Genomic DNA, 23120 nt, shown 5'->3' on the forward strand with positions numbered 1-23120 from the left:
CCCTAAATCTGTTCCCCCCAACCAGCGAAGAAGGAGAAACCAGCGACCCCCTGGCGATAAGACAGACGATACCTCCGATAGCCACAGCACCTGATGAAGAGCCAATCAACAACCAAGCAATGTTCAAGGCTTTCCTAGAAATTACCAGTCTACTCAAAGACATCAAACAGAGTATCTCGTTAAAATCGCCAGAGCAGGGATCAGCGAAATCACCAGTACAGAAGTCAACGTCAACCATGGACAAGGGAAAAGAACCGATGCGAGAGGAAGGTGCCCGGAAAATTCCGCAAAGAAACAAAACGCCCCCATAGTAATTCCAGACGAGGAACGTTGGATGGATGAACAACACACCCTCAAAGACGGAGAAGAGCATCTGGAGGAAAGAGTCCGCCAAGTCATGAACAGGCTCGGAATAAGATGTGAAGACGTAGACATCTCTCTTCGAAGTGACTCACCACTTGCAGATTTCATCATCTCTCACGAGTTCCCTACAAAGTTCAGATACCCTCCAAATTTGGAATCATACGATGGAACAGGCTGTCCCAAGAGCCATATTCACAAATTCCAAGCGGTGATCAATGTTCAGACTAACTTAGATCACGTACTATGCAAACTTTTTCCTACTACCTTAAAAGGTCTGGCGCAGGAATGGTACCAAAGTTTAAAGCCAGGATCAGTGCTGACGTTCAAACAATTCTCAGGACTTTTCCAGGCTAGATTCGTAGCATGCATCCCTCAAAAGAAGCTGTCCACAGACCTGCTAGCCATCATGCAAAGGGAAGGAGAGACACTCAGGAAGTATGTAGAAAGATTCAATAAGGAGGCGATGCAGATAGAAGACCTGAGCCAGGAGATCGCCTACACAGCATTACTCAATGGAACTACCAACTCCGACCTACGAAAGGAATTGTTGGCTAAATCACCAAAATCATTTACCACACTGATGACCATCGCACATACACAGATCAGAGTGGATGATGGCCAGAGAGAGATAGAGAATCGCCTTGGACGGGTAGAAGAACGAACGTTTGCAGAAAGAAGAAATGGGGACAGATCGCCCATAGGAAAGAGGTTCGGAGAGAAAGGCAACGACCATTTCAGAAATAAAAGGAAAAAAGACGAAGATAGGCGATATACGCCCCTAAACACAACCAGAACCAACGTACTGTTTTGGGTAAAAGACAGCCGAGAGAAGGTCAGATGGCCAAGGAAGATGAACGCTGCATCAGCCAGCAAAAGAGACAACAGCAAATACTGTGAATTTCACAGAGACAACGGCCACACCACAGATGAATGCTGGCACCTGAAGGAAGAGATAGAAAAGCTGATAGAAAGGGGATCCCTTTCCCAGTTCGTAAAAAGGGATACCGAAGCCAGAGAGGCGGAATCAGAAAGAAAGAAAGAGCGGAGAGAAGAAACCGCCAGAAGACCCAGACCAGAGCCAACAGGCGTGGTTAACGTAATAATGGGCGGATCGACCGGAGGAGACAACAATACTACAAGAAAGAAAGCGGCAAGAACAGTCTACTCAGTTAGCCCAGGTGCACCAAATGCTAAGAAATTCAGAAGCGTATCTTTTTCGGAGGGCGATAGTCATGGCTTATCAGTCCCCCATGAGGACGCCCTAGTTGTCAAGGGGCGACTCAACAATTTCGAGGTATCTCGGATGCTTGAAGACACGGGAAGTTCGGTAAACATGATCACAATGGAAGTGTTCGGCAGAATTGGACTCAAGAAAGAAAATTTGACACATGTCTCTACTCCACTGGTGGGACTAGGAGGCAAATCTGTACAGGTGGAAGGATCACTGGAGATAAACATCCAACTGGGGGATGGAGAGATCTACAAAGAGATCCGAGCAGAATTCATGGTGGTCAATATGGACTTTGCATATAACGCAATTCTCGGAAGGCCACTTTTGCACGATACGTGCGCATCCATTTGCATGAGGTACCTATTGATGAAAATCCCAACCAGAGAAGGCGATGCCAAAGTCAGAGGATGCCAAAAGTCAACCAGAGAAGCATACTTTACAGCTCTCAGGAAAATACATGTAACCTTGCCAGTACTAACAATGGAACCTCCAGAGAAGAAGGAAAGGGCGGAGCATTATGGGCGAACCACGAAAATCGAATTATCCCCAGGAAAGGAGATAGAAGTGGGAGATGAGCTAGAGGAAGAAATCAAACGATCTCTAACAGAAAACCTCAGAACACTTGGAGACTCCTTTGCCTGGACAACAGACGAACTGATCGGAGTAGACCCGGACATCATATGTCATCGGTTAAACATAGCGACCGACGCGAAGGCAGTGATACAGAAGAAGAGAAGACACTCGCCCGAAAAACAACTCGCCATCGCAGAAGAGGTCGCCCGGTTAAAAGCAGCAAACGTGATCAAAGACGCCTATTACCCCAAGTGGGTAGCAAATGTGGTAATGGTAAAAAAGTCCAATGACACTTACCGAATGTGTGTGGACTTCACAGATCTGAATAAAGCATGTCCCAAAGATAGTTTCCCGCTTCCACACATTGATCAGTTAGTAGACTCCACAGCAGGTCACGCCCTTTATGCATTCCTAGATGCCAAGGAGGGATATCATCAGATACCCATGGCACCTGAAGACCAGGAGAGGACGGCCTTCATAACGGACCAGGGATTATTTTGTTACAAGATGATGCCCTTCGGTCTGAAGAACGCAGGAGCCACATATCAGCGGCTGGTGAACTCAATATTCAGAGATCAGATCGGAAAACACATGGAAGTTTATGTGGATGACATGATCGTCAAAAGCATCCGAGCCGAAGACCACCCAGCAGATGTGAAGATAGTCCTAGAGACGCTAAAGAGATACCAGCTAAAACTCAATCCGGAAAAGTGCGTATTCGGAGTACCGGCAGGCAAGTTCTTGGGATACATGGTCTCTCAGCAGGGTATTGAGGCTAACCCAGATAAAATCGAAGCGGTCTTAAAAATGACGCCGCCACGGAGCATACATGAAGTCCAGAAGCTCAACGGCCGGATCACGGCTCTAGGTCGGTTCATGTCCTGCTCGGCAAAACGATGTCTACCTTTCTTCAAAACACTGAAGAAGATCAAGAATTTCACATGGACGGCAGAATGCCAGACAGCTTTCGAAGAACTGAAAAACTTCCTCTCGTCACCACCACTTTTGGCGAGGCCAGATCCAGGCGACGTGCTATATTTATACATCTCTTGCTCTGACGAAACAATAGCAGGGGTACTGGTATCGGAGAAAGAAGGAGAGCAGTATCCGGTCTACTACGTAAGCAAGGTACTAAGGGACGCGGAGCTAAGATACCCAAGGTTGGAGAAACTAGCGCTGTGTGTATATACCGCCACCATCAAACTCGGGCATTATTTCGAGGGACATCAGGTTATCGTACGAACCGATCAACCCCTACGAAAGATCCTCCAGAAAGCAGAAACAAGCGGACGTATAGCAGAATGGGCTGTTAAGATCGGAAGCTTGGGCGTGGTCTATGAAGCTCGGAAAGCATTGAAGGCTCAAGCATTGGCCGACTTCGTCGCGGAACTAACATTCACAGAACCAATGGAAAACAAAGCAGTCCCCTGGGAATTACACGTCGACGGAGCAGTTTGTGGGGAAGGGGCAGGCATCGGTGTCGTGCTCAAAGGACCGGGGAAAATCCAAATGGAATACTCAGCAAGACTTGAATTCTCAGTTTCTAACAATGTTGCAGAATATGAGGCGCTGATAACAGGACTGCAATTGTGTGAAGAGCTCAATATCTCCGAAGCACATATCTACAGCGACTCACAACTGGTTGTGAACCAAGTCTCAGGAAATTTTGAAGTCAAAGAAGCCACACTGAAGAAATACGCCAAGCAAGCCAAAGCCTTCTTTACAAATAATGGGCGATCTTGGTCGTTACAGCAAATACCCAGAGCAATGAATGGAAGATCGGATGAATTGGCAAAATGGGCGGCAACAAACAATCATGATTCAATGAGAAATATCCCTCATGAAATTAAACGACAGCCTAGCTTCCAAGGAGAAATCGAAGAAGGCGAAATGCTGATAGTGGAAGAAGAAGAAGAAAACTGGATGACTCCCCTCACAGCATACTTAGCTGATGGAACACTTCCGGAGGACAGAAAGGAAGCTAAAAGAATAGTGGTACTATCATCAAAGTTCGGAATATACAGTGGCCAGCTGTACAAGCGGTCATTCACCCATCCCTGGCTAAAGTGTGTAAACAAAAGAGAAGGAGAGTACATCATGAAAGAACTACACGAAAGAACCTGCGGAGCACATGATGGAGCATCAACTCTGGTCAGGAAAGCCCTGCTACAAGGCTATTATTGGCCTTCGATGAAAGAACAAGCAACAACGCTGGTAAGGGGATGCTGGCCTTGCCAGCAACATGCTTTGATACCAAGAAAGCAAGCCTCAGAAATGAAACCCATCGGCAGTGCATGGCCGTTCGCCCAGTGGGGTATGGACATCCTGGGACCTCTCCCTTTGGCCACAGGACAACGGAAGTTCCTGGTAGTGGAAATCGACCACTTCACCAAGTGGATAGAGGCAGAACCACTGGCAAAAATCACCCAACAACGCATAACTAACTTTTTCTTTAGATCTATCTTGTGCAGGTTTGGAATACCGAAGGTGCTGATCACAGACAACGGAAAGCAGTTCGACTCAGCAAAGTTTAGAAAGTTTTGTGCCGAGTATCAGATCGACCTAAGGTTCACTTCGGTTTACCATCCACAATCAAATGGGCAAACCGAAGTGGCCAACAGAATCCTACTGGCCGGACTAAAAAGAAGACTAGACGAGTGCAAAGGAAGATGGGTAGAAGAACTCTACAGCGTCCTATGGAACTACCGTACCACCCCTAGAGAATCAACGGGCGAAACTCCATTCGCCCTAGCCTATGGAACGGAGGCTGTAATTCCTGTAGAGATCGGCGCACCCACGCCAAGGACAGAAGACAACCAACTGAACTTAGAAGAAAATGAAGCAGAGCTCAGGAACAATCTGGACCTCTTGGACGAAAAGATCAACAGATCAGACATTAGGATGGAAGCCTACAGACAGAAAATGGCAAGACATTTCAACAGCCATGTAAAAAAAAGAAAGTTCAAATTAGGCGACCTCGTCATGAGAAAGACCGAAGTTAAAAAAGGAGAAGCAGGGACCGGAAAGCTGCAACCAAATTGGGAAGGACCTTACACCATCAGCAAGGTCATTAAAGAAGGAACATTCAAACTTACCAACTCCATGGGAATAACCATACCCAGAGCATGGAACGCCAACAACTTAAGGAAAATTTAGCAACAGTGGTTCACCTCTCAGCATGATTAGTCATTTAGTATGTATGCATTTAAATTCCTCCAAGTGATATTCCATCACAGCATTGTATTTCAATTCCTCCAAGTGATATTTCATCACAGTACTACATTTTAATTCCTCCAAGTGATTGTTTCGATCACAGTATTGTATTCACAGTTCTACAAAGTATATATTAATTTACCCTTGCTTGGACAAGGAAATTTCACAGATACTATCTTATCACTAAGAGTTATTGTTTAACCAAAATATTTCCAAAAAAGGGGGAACTGACGAGTTCAACCCCACAAAGGAAACAATAAATACATGCGATCTAAGCAAACATCGCCCAATAAAAATGCAAAAAGAGCAGAATAAAGAAATATATATATATATATATTAAAAAGAGGGTAAAATACGCCCTCCGAAAAAGTTACAAAGACAAAATATATAAAAAAAAAAATGAGAAAGGAAAATTCTTCCTATACAAAAACTAAAGGGAGAAGGAGGAATCTAAAGCTTGATCTCTGGCTCAACCTTCTCCGGGACAGCCTCCTTGTTCCCCTCCAAAATATTTGGGACAGATAGCCCCTCCTGCGAACCCCGCCTGGCTGAAGAAGAAGCATCAACAGGAATGTTGCCAGAACGGGTAGGAGAAGGGACATCGGCAAGACTAAGAGGATCGGACCCTGGAAGGATAGACTCCAGATCAGAAGGACGATCCAATAAGTCCAGAGCAGCAAAAGGCCGCTCCGAAGATATCAGCAAGCCGAAGTCCTTCTCCTCAGGACTACCCCCCAAACCAGGTACATGTGGCCCCTCGCCAACCTTGACAGAATCATTGGCCGCTGGGACAGACTGCTCGGCAACCTCAGCAGCATTCTCACCCTTCTCAGGCTTGATAGAGACAAACAAGTCTTGGGGAGAATCTGGCTCACTCTCACTGTTAACCCCCTCGGGAAAGCCATATAAGAATTCAACGTCCCCCCTCAGGATGACGCTCCAAATAGGTACCCACGATGGCTTCAGTGAAGTCAGTCAGATCATTGGCTAGCTGGGCGGTGTTTCGGCGACGCCTCTCCTTCTCACGAGTCAGCCTGCCCCGCTTCAAATAAAGCCTCTTCTCAGCAACAAAGACTTTTTCATTAAGGGCCGTGACGGTGGTGTCGAACTCCTTCTTGAGATCGTCATAGTCAGTACCTTTCAACACCACCTCTGCCGCCAGATTCTTATTTTCCTTCTTAAGGCGGGCGACCTCCTCAGATAGCACACGCTGCTGCTTCACATCAGTCTCCCTCTCTCTGGATAACCTATCCACATCAGCACGAAGAGAGTCCAGCTTCTGAGTGCACCCGCCATGTTCGCTGCGAAGGGAGTCATACTTTCCCTTCAGCAGCTTGTACTCCGTCTTTATCTTCACATGCATCTCATCGTCATTTAGACGGTTGGAGCGATATTGACGGATGGCATAGGCAACCTAAACATAAAATAAAGCTGAGTTAGAAAATAACCATAACAGGAGGAAAAAGGCGAAATGATAAGGTTAGAAAATAATCACCTTTGCCAGGCCAGAGAAACAATCGTCCATCAGTACGTTGTCCGGCCTCTTCAAATAGTAATCAACATCCGAAGGGCAGCAGGAACCCCGGAAGATGTCGTGGGCAACGGCAGGACAACGCACAGTAGCATCGGCCCCATACTTCTGAAGGAGCAGGTCGACCTGAGTCACCATTACATCCCTCTTAGGCCTTTTCATAGAGGGTCCTTCCCCCTCAGCATCTTCGCCCCCTGAAGAAGGAGCTCGCCTTTTGCTGCCGGTCGAAGCAGCCAGGGCAGTTTGGGGAGCCGGAGGAAGGGATCTGGGATGCTTCTCCTTCGCAGGAACCTCCATTTTATCCTTCCCCTTACCGGTGTAAGAGGGAACAACAGGAGGAGGAGGGCTTGTGACAGGTTCCTTTATCTGGAAGCCTGGCAGCACCACCCTAGGAGTGGGGGCAGATTCATCACCCTTCTGAGAAGAAGGTGGTTTGCCTCCAGCCGTGGAAGGAACATCGCCTCCTTTCTTGGCAGGCGCCTTCTTAGCCTCAGAAGTCGGCTTGGGAATAGCTTGGGGAAGGGCTTCCCTCTCTCGAGCCTCTCGGCGAGCTTTCCTATCCTCCATGACCTTCTGCTGAAGTTCCTTGAAGTTCGGCACTGAAAAGTCAAAGTAAACAAAATTCAGAAAACGCTTCACAAAAATTAAAGAAAATAAAAGCTTCATGGTACAAACAAGGTACCAGAAGGACTAAGAGGCATAGAAGAAGTATTAAGGGGGGAAGAAAGAAGTGGTTCTCCCATGTCAGGGAACTCGTCTCCATTATCAGGCGATGTCTCCCTCTTATCCTCACTCTTCTTCCTCTTCCCCCTTTTTCCACCCTGCACTCTCTTATTTCTCTTGGAGGCAACACTTTGGTCCCAGCCAAAGTAGGAATCTATCAGATTCACTACGTGCACCTTAGCGCCACCGCGAAGCAGATGCAACGTCTCTTTATCAACCTCGCTCAGGTTCGCCTTTTCCAACTTTAGGGGCCTTCCACAAAAACATTCGGAATGGAACCCCAACCCCCTTCCTTCTTGGCAATGACAAAGGAACCTTTCCACCGCTTCAAAGAATTGGGAAGGCCAGTGAAGGGAGATCTTCCGGGTTGCAAGTAGAAGAACTCATCGCTTTTCTTCCTCCCCAAAGAATAGATCGCCCTAACAATCTCGTAACCCGCCTGTCTCTTCAGTTGGAGTCCACGAATAAAAACTCCTGTCAAATGACGATGGGCGTTAGGATGGAGTTGACCTAAGGGGATCTTAAAATTATCGAACACTTCTTGGGTGAAGCCATCGAGTGGTAGCCTTAAACCCGCCTCAAAATCTTCAACAAAAAGCAACTGTTCATCATCCTTTAAGACCTGGTTAACAGCCGAACCCTCAGATGGAATCCGAAGGCCAATGAAAGGGGGAATTTTGTACCTCGCCCTAATCCATACAAGGGCTTCTTGACCCAGATCGATGGTCCACTCAGACAAGGGTTTTTTCTTACTAGAAGATGTCCCAGAGGAGACTTTACGTCTCTTAAAAACAAAATCCTCCTCATCTCCTTCGTCATCACCCAGTTCACCATCTCCGCCCTCATCTCCACCAGCATCCTCAAGGGGAGCCTCGCCCTCTGGCCCTCTATCATCAACACCCTCCTCACTATCAGGGATCACCTTCTGAGACAACCCTTCCTCGTCAGATGACAACTCAACGAGGGTAGCAAGAGGAACAGGGTAAGTAGGGTCACTGGCAGAACTCTCAGAAGAAGAGGAAGAAGAAGGGGAAGACACTGAAACCCTTAATGTAGACATCCTAAAAATATGCTATCTGAAGGCAAACAAGAAGAAGGAAACAAGAAGACAAACAAAAATAGCTAAGCCACTTACTGATTAAAAGAGAAAGTCTGGTGCTATGTAACTCGAAGAAAGCCTGGCTGGAGAAATAAATCAACAGAAGTAGAGAATCAGAGAGAAAAATCAAGAGTAAAAAATTAAAGAATAAGTACCTCTTTTATACGCCAAGTTAGACACTCGAATGCCTGACAGCAGGAAACTCCTCGAAATAATCAATGAAAAACCCAAAGTCGCGTTCTTTTATAGTCAAAAAACGCTTCAAATTCGTAACCGTTGAAGGAAACGTTTGGAATTCGAATCATTTCGAAAATTTCGGAAATTCGAATTTTGAAAATTGGCGCTTCAAGTCTTTGACTTAGCAAGATTATAGGGGGGGGACATCTGATACCGCCCTAATAATATCAGAACTCCAAGCATCGCCTAGAAAATGCTATGCTCGCCCAACGGGTCTCCAAACCTCCCATCGCCCAGCGACAGTACGAGTATCGCCCATGTCTGTCTCGGGCGGACTCATCCAGGTCTGCCATCTAGACGACCTCATCCACTCCGTTCCCTGACACCCACTACCCGGGATAATCGGGAACGTGCCTTCACCATTATCAATAATCGTGGGACAAACCCACGATTTACCAGATAACAACCGCCTTACACTCATTATAAAAGGAAGCCACCGAATGCTGAGAAGGGTAAGCACAAATCAGACTTAAATACTTTTACACTCATTTACTTACCAAAAAACCCTCTCTGACTTAAGCATCGGAGTGGCTTTCAGGCTGAGCAAGCCTGAGGTCCTTTGAGCTTATATTTGTTACTTGTGCAGGAAGAGCAAACAGGCGATCTCTGTGACTCGACCTGTATCACACATATTCTTTTTGTGGTTATTAATACGTTGGGCAAGTTGACGAGATTGTTTAATTCGAATAATGTATCGATTAGTTGGTGTTCTTAGTCAAAATTATGTTTTAGACTAAAGACTAAAATCTGGAAATGGTTAATAGGGTTTAGTTGTGGCTCAGTGAGGTTGTTAGTGCATTGGATGGTTTGTAATTTTTGGTTATTGATAGGAGTATTTTACTTTACTCCTATAATTAGGGTCGATTATACTCGGTTTTTATCACGTTTACTAGTAATTGCATACATTTTTTTTTGTCATTTTATGTATTTGATAGTGTTTGTTAATGTTTCAGCGGAAATTAGGTGATTATCGAGTATTTGGAGCTAAATCGACAAAGGATTAAGCGTTGGAGTTAAGACGTAGCTTGCGGACGAAGAAATTGACCTTGTGAAGAAAGGTTCAAACGGGATCACCAAGGTTCGAACGTACCTTGTGCAGAAAAGACTATGGTCTCGTTCGAAATAACCAATTTCGAACGAGACTCATGAAGAAAAGCAAGGTTCGTTCGAAATTGGTTCAGGAAGCAACGAGAAAAAGATCTCGGAAACCCAAGGTTACGAACGAGAAGAGGAAGGACGAACGAACCATGGAAATTTGGCCTAAGTCTCGAACGAGAAAGGAAGGTTCGAACGAGACATAGGTGAAATTTGCCTAATTAGACTTGGACTTGGATTTAATTTCCTTCTCCGACTTCAACCGAAACTCCTATTACAAATTCGATCTGTAAACCGACTTAGAGGATTTCAGAGCTTCCTCCAATATATAAAGACCTTGTAATAGCCTAGATTAACACATTAGATTACATTAGTTATATTTCAGTTCTCGTTAAAATAGCGTTTTAGCTTCTTTTTCCAGCAGTTTATAAGTAGTTTATAATTAGTTTATGCAAAGAACGATTGTGAAGATTTCAAGTTTAATCAAGACGATTCTTCCAAAATTGACAACTCCGGTATTTATTGTTCTAATTATGTTTAATTCTTCATCTTCTTCTTTGTTTAATTTAAACTTAAGCATGAGTAACTAAATCCCTTGTTCGGAGATTGATATGAACACTTAGATTAGTTATTCGAATTGGATTAGGATTTATTAAGTGAGTAAATTGTGTTTTAATTACTAGAACTAATGCTTGAATTAATTTGGTCACTTAATTCATGATGTGTTTAATTAACTAATTGAGAGATTGTTGATTAAATAGACATAGGTAATTAAGAACCTATAGGAAAACACCGTGAGAGCGGGTAGAAATTTAGGTAGTCATTGAGTTTGCTTCATAATTATAATTTAATTATTTAATTCAGTTTTAATATTGTGAGAGCAAGTTAATAATTGATTAGATTAATTAGGTTGTGATTTTATTTGAATCTTTGAGACTTGAGAGAGCGGGATTCGGTGCATTAGAATAGCTCGATTCACAATAAAATCACTAAGTAAGTTTTAATCATTCTTTTACTAGTTTATTTGGAATTATCAATCCTTGAGCTCTTTATCATTATTGTTTAAACCTTAATCTATTCACTTGTTTTTAGTTTATACTAGTTTACATATTTGAGTTAATTTACTTTAGATTTAATTTGAGGTACAACATCCAATTGATTCTTCTAGCTAGCCAATTAAAGAGTAATCTAAATTAGTTGTTTAATCCATTGCTTCTGTGGGATCGATACTTGGTCTTCCAAGTTATATTACTTGCACGATATCGTACACTTGCGATTATTTGCCAACAGTTGTGTCTAAGGGATGTGTTTAATATGGCTTTAGAAGGATTAATTCGCTGTTTTGATTGAATACTGAAGGCTGGAAAGTTTATACTTCGGTGCTTATCAAATCATTGGCTAAAATGTTGATTGAAAGATAATTGGCCTAAGTTGCGTTGTGTATTTGGGTGATGCAACCAAGTTTATAGTGCTGGAAAAGGGTTATTTATTGTGTTTCTAGCCTATAGAGAGTGATAGTTGTACCTTAGTTCGTTTAGCTATTTCTTGGTGAAATGGTTGATAAACTATGTTAAGTTGTCATGGATTACTTGTTGTCCTAAATGGATATTCAGATATGAGTTGTTTGTTTTAAAGCAAATGATATTATGTCTTAAATTTTATCTAAGGTGTTATTTGAGATGTATGAACTCCGGGTGAAAATCGTCAAGTGTTGATAATTTATTGTCTTGTTATTATTAGTTATGGTTTTGTTTGGTTGGGTTAAACTTAATGAGTTCTATGGTTTCAAATACATTGGTATTATTTTAAAGGATTTGATTTAGGATTTTTACTCTAGTTTAAATTTCGGTCGGGTTAGACTTGTGTCGCTGGACATGTCGTGCTGAGCATATAGTTGATATATGGCTAACACACTACTCTGAGATTTCTTTTAGATTTCAAAGGTGTTGTCTAAATTTAATATTACTCTGGATCATTTTAAAATGAGAACTCGTTTAAACTTAATTAATTATTATATTGGGTGAATGTATCTTTGCTTTGGCTTTGTATTGCTTATACCTTAATTGTGTTTAAAATGCTTGTCCTATGTGGTGTCTACTATTCTTAGAGTTAGGGGTGTTCGGATTTTAACTATTACCTTGTCTTAGACTCGTCGTCTGTTCGTGCTTTGGAGTCTACGCAGGGATAGTTTACTTTCCAGGAGTTATCATATGGATTAGCAAGAAGTGAGTTTGTAGTGACATTTACCGCTTTATTAAGTACCGCAGGTTATTTTAATATTACAACTGTTTATGAACTGTTTTTAAATGATTATGGATCTGGATTGAAACGGCCACTCGATATGCATTATCGAGATTGCATGCACCGGTAAATACTCTAGGATCGGCAGACTAATGTCTTGCTTACGCTGGTATATGACGAGGATTTGTTCCCGTCCACTCTGGGATTTGGTATGATACGTCATGCTTACGATGGGATTATTTCAATACTGTTATTTCATAATCTTATGTATATAGTATAAAAAGGATTTGTTTTTAAGGGTTTTAAACTTAAAAAATGTAAATAGTTTTATGAACTCATCTCAGCATTTCTGACCCCGTTGTTTTCCCAATTTTTTAAGTTTATGATTTGAAAGCTTGGTCTTCTCCGATTTCTTTGATTCCTCAGAGGTTTTTATGTTATTTGAACTAGTCATTGTTTTAAATTCTTAGACCGCAGTAGAACTAGTTTATTATTAGTTTGGTTGTGTTATATTTTGGATTGTCGGATTGGTCCGATTGATTTATTATATCTTTGACATGATATATTTTGGATTAATTATATAGTAAGGCATGTTTGGAAATCTCGGATTTGAGCCGGGTACTTATATTAAAACTGTTTATATAAACTGCTAGACTTAAGTTGGAGTCTCAGTTGCCCCCGAGCAATGTTTTTCTGCAGGTTTATATGATTGATTATTTATCCGCGAGGCTTGTTACGGGTTTTGGTACAACCGTACCTATATCTTAGCGCCGATCGCAATCCATGAAATTGGATCGTGACAAACGTCCATAATTTACTCTGCCAATTCAGATAACACTTGAGCACGACCTACAACATAAAGGAAACAAAACAAGTAATTACGTCTTATGGAAGGGAAAGCAGTGTGGTTTTCTTATTAGTATCTAGCATGATAATGGCAACCACCAAACTGTTAAAAAAATCAAATCAATCAACATTAGGTTACACGACCTAAATTTCATCTCTGTTTCTTCATTATGCAGCTTCAAACTATCATTTTCATTAACCAATTCTTTTAATAACTTCTTAAAACTAGCTATTTCTTGTTCCTTCTCGTCCTCTCTCTCCATCATTTTTGCAATTTGTTTGTTGATGTCAAAAACTTGTTGAGCATTCTCTAACACTTGATCTTCTAAGTTTTTTTATCTTATCCAGCAAGACTCCATACTTAATTTTATCTACGGTATGTACCTCTGCCTCGTAACAATGAAATACTCCACAATCATCATTCTATAGAAATTAACATAGCAATCAAGTTAATATCCATATTTTAGTTAGCAAAGTTCTAAAATTGTGTTCGATGGGAATTGACTAGATAAGCAACACACTATTAATATGAAATGCAACTTACAGCAAATTAGAGGATTCAATCACAAAAAACACACAACTAACATCAAATTAATAATATGCATGAACATAGTTCAAACAGATTAAATTCAACTAAAAACTAACCTAAGTTGCAAATAACATAAATTGACATTTTAATCAAGTTAATATTAACATTTTAATCAAGTACATTTTTAATTAGTTACTGCAAAAAGAAAAAATTAACCAAAAAACCTAAACTCTTACCTTAAATGAAGGACATCTCCATGATCTTCTACCGAGATTGTTTTTTGTCCGCTACGTAAGTAAGTACGATCGCCTATGTGTGCATCTTCCACTAATAGTCGTTGGAGGCAAATTAATCCATTCTTAACGAACATTGATTGGAGTTTCAACCATTTTTATGCTTTAATTTGCGACATTTTTCTTTTTAGCATAGGATTTCATCGATTTTGTTAGGATAGAAAGAGCATAATAAGTTAAGGAACATGATTTAGTGTTTTGGTTTGTAAGCACGAAAAGGACGAAAGCTGTTTTTGCAATTGAAAATGAGTTAGATGCAAAATGCTATGTTTTGCAATTGAAATGAGTTGGTTTAACTGAAATGGGTTGGTTTTAAAGATCGGTTTTCATTCATTGATTCTCAGTTTATAAGGAATTTGGGTTTTATGGTGACTCATCTGATTTTATCGACATGGCATGCATGCAACAGTTTGCCATGTAAGTGACATATCAACAGAGGCACACTCCGTTTAGGGATTGGACATTTTATGGGCGATTTAATGCGTTTTTGGACATTTTATGGACGATTTAAATGTTTGGACATAATTGAGACTTTTTCCAAATATTTGACATTTTTGGGTTATTAGACCTTTTATTAATTATATTCTTAAAATTGTCAATTGTTTCAAATTTTTATTTTTCACTTTCAATTGCACCAATAAGTACTAAATATATCTCTTTGTCACTAAAAAAAAATCAAATATATTAATCATTTTAAATGTTTCGAGTGAAAAAAAAGAAATGTTCAAATAAGTCATTCTAAGAGTTTTTTGAATTTATTTTGCATGAAAATTATAATAATTTATAAAATTAATAGAACTGAAAAACTAGCAATTTCACAAGGTAAAGATATAATTGTAAATGTCGTAAATATAAGTGTTTTATGAAGGCTTATCTTTTGAAAAACCCTCCACCTTTTAGCCCCAGTCAGTTTGCACCCTCACCTTGTAAAATCTTCAATTTTGCCCAAATGTCCATATTTTGTCTTTTAATTGCAACCTCGAAGTACTAAATTGACCTCTTTTCACTGAAAAATGTCAAATCAATATTTTATATTTTAACCTTTATTTTAAATAGTCCTCAATATTAAAATCTCAACAATAAAATCATCTTCCCTAAAAAATATTTCAAAAATTACTAAATTTCGCATCAAAATCTTACCATTTTAGTTCCGCAAAATTAATTAAATTAAAATTTTCAAGAAAATTTTCAACGATCGAACAAAAAATTAATGAAGTTGGGGTGTTTTTAAAGAAAAACAACCCAGATCTTAACTGTTCTTTCTTGAGAAGAATAACCACCACCGAATTTTTTTTTCCCGGCGGTTGGGTGGTGGCTAAATTTTTTAAATTTTTGTTTTGAAAAAAGTAATTTTAAATTTTTTAATGATATTTTTAATTAATTTATATTTAATGTGAAATTTATTAAGTTTTAAAATTCTAGTGAAGATGGTTTTTTTGTTTAAATTTTATCACTGAGGACTATTTATAATATAAGTGGAAATATAAAGTATTGATTTGAATATTTTCCAGTAAAAAAAGGTCAAATTAGTACTCTAAGAGTGCAATTGAAAGACGAAAGGTGGAAATTTTGACAAAATTGAAGATTTTATAAGTTGAGGGTGTAAATAAATTGGTGCTAGAAGGTGGAAGTTTTTTCAGAGAAGAAGCTTTTTATAAAATACTATTTTAAAAATAAATAAGAGATTTTTTTTTCACATATCTTATTTTTGTCGAGGAATTCTTAGATTAACCTAGTTCTCCACTTAGTATTATAAACCATCCATTTATCGTATGCTATATGGGAACAATAAATGTGTTAACCAATTAATAAATATCACATTAATTATTTATATTTTAATGTGAACTAATATAATATTTATTGATTTTTTAATATATTTATTATTGCCACGTATCATACGATAAATAAATGGTTCATAATTCTACGTGCCGAATTAAGTTCACACAAGTATTTCTCGTTTTTGGTTGTCAAGTGAATTCATTTGCTTCCTCAGCACCTTCATCATAGATAGTAGCTAAGCTGACGAAGTTGTGTGTCAATAATTGCAACTTACTCTTCTTCACAAGTCAAATCGTCATTTATTCAACACTCTAAAACTAATATATTTTTTTTAAAGTATATTTTTTATAACATCGATATATGCATATTGAATAAATAATTTGCAATTGATAGATGACAACCAATTTTAATAAATCAAAGGGTTATACCTGCAAACTAATACTATTATTTTTCTCTAGTTTTAAAATTATAACTTTGAGAATGGAGTGTCATGCACTGCTGGATTTGTGAGGGAATTTCCTGGAAAAGTCCATGCTAGTGGAAAATCCGTAATTGATATTTTGGTCGGTAAAAGGTTTGACTACCCCTAATCTTCCGGCAACTCATCAGTATATGGCCGGAGATCTATCGGAAGTAGTATTCCACAGCCATATAACGATACATTTATAATGACATTTTTATCGACAGTTTATCAATAAATTGTAATTGTGAATACTCAAAAAATAAAATAAAATAACCAATAGATGGTGTATTTTTTTAAGAATAGAGGATTAATTCGGCTCTCGAATTAGTGTCTCAGGATTAAATAAAGTAATAAACACTAATCTCTAATTAATTTTCGGATCTAATTAATTAAAAAAGTTAAAAATGAACTATTTGACCTCAAGATATAAATTTTAATATGTAATCGATTAAAAAATTTGAAGTGATTTATTTAATCTCGAGACATAAGTTAAAAGGCGGATAGATTTTATTTTTTAATTTTTTTTAGTATCCCGCAGCTTACATTTTTCCTTCTAGAAAGTCAACAACGCATGTCCAGAGCATCTTGTTTTTACATTGCTTTCCTAATTAATCAGCATGTTGAAGATATGGATAAACGCTGGACTATTTGCAAAAATATCTAAAAAGAATTGAAAAATTTATGTTCATACCTTGCATTTTATATTCAAAAAACTCTTAAAAAAATTATATATACACACAAATTAAAATAAAATTGATTTCATTTTTATGTAAAATTAATTTTACATTAATATTAAATTATGAAGAAAAAATATAAACATTTTAAAAAATGAAGCATTTTTTTATAAAATAAAGGTCTAATACCTCAAAAAACCCTAACCTTTTAGCCCCTTTTCAATTCTACCCTGACATTAAAAACCGGTCAATTTTACCATATTTCGTATTTTCTCGTTTCAATTGAACCCTAATTTTTTATTTTTCACATTTTTTTATTTAAATGATGAAATCATTTAATTAACTAAGTTTGAAGATAAAATTAAATTTATTTTCATTCAAAAAAGTACAAATAAGTTTTTTATTTTTAAAAACTAACTAGAAACGATAATCAAATTAAAACTAATTTAACTTCTTAATTAATTTAATTAAATTTAAATAAATTTTCAACATATACAATTAATATATGCTAGACATGAAGAACGTCTTTTAATTTCTTCCAAATGAAAACAACGTCAATTTAATATTTCAGGGTATAATTAAAACACAAAAATGTAAAATAGAATAAGATTAACTAGTTTTTAATGTCAGGATATAATTGAAAAGGGGTTAAAAGTTCGGCATTTTTTTGAAGCTTTAGGCTTAAAATAAAACTATTTATGAGTCCAATAAAGTCTATGAAAAGCGAATCATGGAGTATAATTTTCTCTTAACTCTTCTGTAGTCGGGCAACAACCTCTGTCAATATCAATCTAATTTTACCAGAAATTTCTAAAATTGTAGTATAAAACAAATAGTAATATATAATCATAATTATTGTCTTATTATGGATCATTAATGTTGAAAAGAAAAAAAAACTATAACTAAATTCATAAAAATTACAGAAAATTTATCCCCCAGTCAACAATCTTACATCAATATTCAAATGAAACTGTCTTGGTATAACAAACTAGCACATGATAAATCTATCCGTTTCTTTTTTCTTTAATTTCAATACCTATATAAAAAAATCTACATTATTACAGCCAACAATCCTACTCCCGGGTTTCGGCCGGCCTAACGCCATTTCCGGCGACGGCCGTCATTTCCGTATCGTCGCCTTGTGCTGCGGCGGCCTCCCGGAACTTCTTATAAATATCACTCTTGTAAAATTTTCTAGTCCTAATCACCAAAACTAGAGAAACAAGAGTACCCAAAAAAGTTACCGCAGTAATAATTATAAAAGAAAGTTTAAAACATTCACTTCCAATACAATCCAAGTCTTCACCATGTTGTCTAATAAGTCCTTTAGCGGCCAATTGTTTAGTTGCTTCCTTATCATATAAATGACCAGCCACTCTCACATTAAGTAAATATGACCCAATTGGGCTAGCCACTGACCCAAAATTATACAAAGTGGAATAATATTTGAGGCCAAATATTTCAGAAATCATAGCAAAGAGTAATGGCCATTGTGCCCCGAAGCAAAAGCCTATAACTATGGATGCCACGTAGAGTCCACCAGGGACATTAAAGGCAATTAAAAGATGACCGACACATGAAATTAGTAGAATTAGGGTTAGAACTAAAGGGCGAGGGAATTTATATTTGGTCAAGAAATGTTCTGAACCAAAACCTGCTACTACTCTACCAAGATAATTCCATATACTTACTAATGAAATAAAAGTGCTTATACTTCTTTTAGGGTACCCTAAAGATGTCCCAATCTGACCCAAGTTGTCTATTGCTGTTAAGGTCCCTCCAACCCCACAAATTGTAGCTAAGAACAAAACCAACATGTCAATACTAAAAAGTGCCTCAAGTATTGTGTAGTCATCTCCTCTTTCGGGTCGATCAAAACATATCGATCGCCAGCCCGTTTTCTTCGTTTTCGGAGGTGTTTCTGTCGTAACGGTTTCTTGCTTTTGTTTCTGGATCATTTGGCTCGGTTTCTCAATGTTTAAAGAAGAAGGGAACTCGGTTAAAACTAGTTTCTTGCTGGTCCAGATTTTGTACTCTTCGATAAAAACAATCGCGAGAGGAAGAAACAGCAAGAAAATAACCATGGCTGCGCTAAAACCATACTCCGTTTGATTAAAGTCGACTTGTTTCTCCACGACGATCATAATCATTAGAAATGCAGCTAGCCCGAGAGAGATATACAGAAAATTATAGAAAACTTTGAGCTCGTTCGCGTGGCGAACCACCTTCATGCGACGAATTGTACGCAAAAAAGCGAAGGAAATCACAGCAGGAAGATAAGCAATAAGCAGAATCAAAGACTTACTATCATCATCGTAAAAAGCATGATAAAACTGAGTTATAATAGCGCCACTAAGACCAACGTACCCTTTCAAAACTCCAAGAACAGCGCCACGAGACTCCGGAAAATTCTTTACGCACGTAACTAACGAACCAGTATTAGCAAATGCCTGCGAATTTGCGCCTATACATATATATAAACACATATGCCAAACTTGAACACCGGTTATTTTTCCGGTCACGGCTAGCCATATCATGAAATAACCAAAGAAATTGAGCACTGCTCCCATGGAGAGAACCACCCACGGCGGAGTTACTTCGTTGATCAAGCCGGAGAGAACTCCGACGTTGGCTCCCAAGTCCTTGAAGAAACTTAGGAGATTGAGGGTAGTTTGGTCATACCCGAGGGATGATTTGATGTCTTGAGAGTAAAGACCGAACATGTAAGTCGCACCTGCGGCTGACATAATTAGAAATGACGCAAAAACCATGAACCATCTACCGGTGATTGTTTGGACCGTTAGGTTTTTCATGTCAGCTAAACTTGTTATGCCACCGCCGCCGCGGCTACCGCCACCAGGACCGACAACCGCCATTTTTTGGGGGTTTATGGAGTTTAGTGAGACTCAGTTTTTGAGTTCTTAAGGTTTTTTTTTCTTTTAGAGTAAATGTTGGAATCTTTTATAGAAACAAAATAGTTTTCAAAAGTTATACTCTTACATAGACTTAATAGTTGACTTTGCTTACTGAGCAAAGAAGAGTCAAACTTCTATATAAATAAGTGAAATCAGAATTTAATTAATCAGATTTATTTAATTCAGTTAAAAAAATTGTTTATATTCATAACTCTTTTTTTCTTTATATTCATAACTCTTTTTTTCCTTATTAATTATTATTATTTTTAATTTATTATATTCATAATTAGAAACTAGAATCTTTTTTAAATCAGATAAATTCAAATAAAGTAAAAAAATTATTAGGCACAATTTTTTTAGTATTATAAAAATTTAAAATCTGTTTCTATAAAATCTTACAAAAATAAGTCTTAATCCACGTAATAAATGCCAGCACATGTAGAGATGGCAGAAAACCTACTTGAGTCGTAGTTCAAATAAAATTATTTTGGTTTTAGTTTTTTTATGAAATCAAAATTATTATTTTAGAGTTGAGGGATTAAATTACAAAATATGATTCATCATGTTCAATATAAGGGATAAACAATGATAAAAAGGACCGAACTGGATCGGCCGATTTAACCGATTTAATCGAAAACCGACTAGCTGTTGAATTCGATTTATTTTAAAATTAGTATTAAATTGGTTTGAACCGGTGACTGATCCAATTAAACCAGACCAAAATGCAAGTTCAACTAGTTAACCCATATTTTGAAATTTATTTTTAAATGTAACCTATTCAATCAGTCATCAAAATAATAGTCTTAAGTAGCAAATTTGGTGATAAGTTATATACGGAAATCTGAATAATTCAGATTCCAAGATATGTTTTGGATATAATAAAAACAATTGGCTATAAAACAAAGCACACCCTTTGAATATAAGCAAAGCATAGACTTATCTTAGTTTGGCAACTCTATTTAATGTGAAACCAAGAAATATGATTAATTAATTTATTTACGTACTCAAAGTCTCTGTCTTGATTTGTCTCAAAAATAAAAAATAAAACTCTCTTTCTTGATTAAATAATTTGTTTTATTTGACAAGTAGTGTTAGAGACAATATAGACGAACAAACCATCACCAACTAGTCGTTTCTCTTTTATTATTTTAAAGTATCATCATCCATTAACAGCTCTCGAAATAATCCATATTTATATACAGTGGCGGAACCAGAACTTAAATTCAGAAGGGTCGAAATTTTTACGTTTCTCTATTTAAAAATTTAGAAGTGTTAAATACAAAAAATTTCACTTGTAGGGGCGGTTAAAAGAAACAAAACATCATTTTTAGAGGCGGTTTTTAGGGGCGGCTATAACTGCCCTTACACGAAAAAATGTGTTTTTATTTAATTTTTTCCGGCGAGAAGGGCCGACCGACCCTCCTGCCCATGTTTATATATGGTAAATTATCTTATATACCAGAATTTTAGCTAATTTAGCAAATATATCTTTCAAAATTAGTTTGAATATTCTAATCTGCTAATTTTACAAACTAAAACCAATACATCCAACCATCAATTTAAATCTATTTTAAACATATAATCTTCATTTAAATAAAAATAATCCTTCTTAAATTAAAATTAAAAATTGATTATGTTAAATAATCATTCATGAAATTAAAAATTTATAATAACAAATTTTGAAAATAAGTATAAATTGAAGTTTGAATATATTTGTCCCTATTTTTAAAATTGAGAGTTCAAAATGTTCAAGTCATATTTTAGAAATATATTTGACAAAATTCTCAAAATGTAGATATAAAAATTCAATTTACCTTTATATAGTATAACTTAAGTGGGTATGTGTAGGGATGTAAACAAGTTGAGCTACTCGTGAGTTACTCGAAATCGCTTAAATAAATTTAAAAATTGGCTCAAAAATATTAAGTAAATTCAAGCTCGAACTTTTCGAATTTTTACATTCTGTGGAGCTTGATACCAATTAAAGAGGCTCGTGAGGTTCGCAAGTCTAAACAAGCCTCTTATACATATAGAATAATCTTTTTATTACATTAGATTTAAATATTTATGGTGAAAAAATTAAAATACACCGTATTAATTGGTTAAATTATTGATGGTTTTGATGATTGGTTATATATACCATCAATTATATATTTTATAGTGGAATTAAAATACACCATATTTATTTTTTTAATAATTATTTTTATTTTTATTGAGCTCGATACTCGAATATTATTCAAACTCAAGCGATCTTGAGAATTTAGACTAATTTGCATTCGAGCTCAAGACCTTATAACACATTCAAACTCGAGTTCAGTTTTGACTTAACTCGAGTTAAACTCGTACCGTTTAGCGTTATGCAAGACTAAAAATTATTCTTAACATAACCATGGACATGATTATCCATTAATTTTAAAATGTAAACAAGTACAAATTCATTTAGTTTTTCAATTTTTTTTGAATAAAGATTAGTAAAATCTTAAGTAGAAAATGCATGCCACATGGTTTTACAGTATTAATATAATGTTTCAAGCAATTATTCAAAACTAATTATCTGTTAATGTAAAATTAATAATTACATCTTGATGTGTCAATTAAGAATAATATTTAATCGATCTCATCTAAAAAGTTAAAAAAATAACACTCGAATAGACTTGATTGGCTCATTAAACTGACCTTATATTAATTTTTTTTTTTTTGAGAGAATTATTGCGCAATATTACTGTTATGAAGGGTACGCGGTGGATTTGTTTGGATTTCTATTTCAGTTCTCATTTTATTCGTCACATCCTGATTTATGCTAGTAATCTCGCTTCTGAAAGATTATCCTTTTTGGGCAGAATTGCTTCCTTTGACGATTTTTACAGGGCTAGTTTTTATTAGTGGCGATTTCAATGAGATTTTGGTTTCGGAGGAGCGTCTCAATTGCAGTAACTACTCAGCTTCGATGCTTGCTCTTCGAGATTTTCTTAATGCTTCAGAATTGTTCGATCTTCCGCTGCAAGGTCGGTCTTTTACTTGGAGGAATTCTTTCTCTAAATCAAGAATAGATAGATGTTTTTATTCGGTTTTGGCAGCTGATGTGTGGGGGGCTGCTACCTTATCGGCGATCTCGGGGAGCCTCTCAGATCATATTCCGATATTGTATCAATCCGATGTAAAAATTGATTGGGGGCCTAAACCATTTCGTTCAATTGATGCTTGGTGGGATCACACTGATTTTGGCAGTTTTGTTTCAAACTCTTGGATGTCTATTATCACTTCAGCGAGTTCAACGAATTCCTTATCTTTAGTTAAAAGATTAAAGGAGCTTCG

The 23120-nt window shown here is 37.4% G+C and overlaps 2 protein-coding genes across 2 annotated transcripts; one reads left to right on the forward strand and one right to left on the reverse strand.

Annotated features, from left to right (window-relative positions):
* The first annotated feature begins 334 nt into the window (after positions 1 to 334).
* On the forward strand, positions 335 to 5323 carry LOC126661942 (uncharacterized). Its single transcript, XM_050355824.1, has 2 exons — positions 335 to 4534; positions 4682 to 5323. The coding sequence occupies exons 1-2, from the start codon at positions 335 to 337 to the stop codon at positions 5321 to 5323; spliced, it is 4842 nt and encodes a 1613-aa protein (XP_050211781.1).
* Positions 5324 to 17769: 12446 nt separating this feature from the next.
* LOC126661071 (protein NUCLEAR FUSION DEFECTIVE 4) lies at positions 17770 to 19860 on the reverse strand. The gene has a single exon (XM_050354831.1). The coding sequence runs from the start codon at positions 19764 to 19766 to the stop codon at positions 17964 to 17966; it is 1803 nt and encodes a 600-aa protein (XP_050210788.1). The 5' UTR covers positions 19767 to 19860; the 3' UTR covers positions 17770 to 17963.
* Positions 19861 to 23120: the final 3260 nt, after the last annotated feature.

This window comes from Mercurialis annua, linkage group LG8, assembly GCF_937616625.2.
Source record: "Mercurialis annua linkage group LG8, ddMerAnnu1.2, whole genome shotgun sequence".
Lineage (NCBI taxonomy): Eukaryota > Viridiplantae > Streptophyta > Magnoliopsida > Malpighiales > Euphorbiaceae > Mercurialis > Mercurialis annua.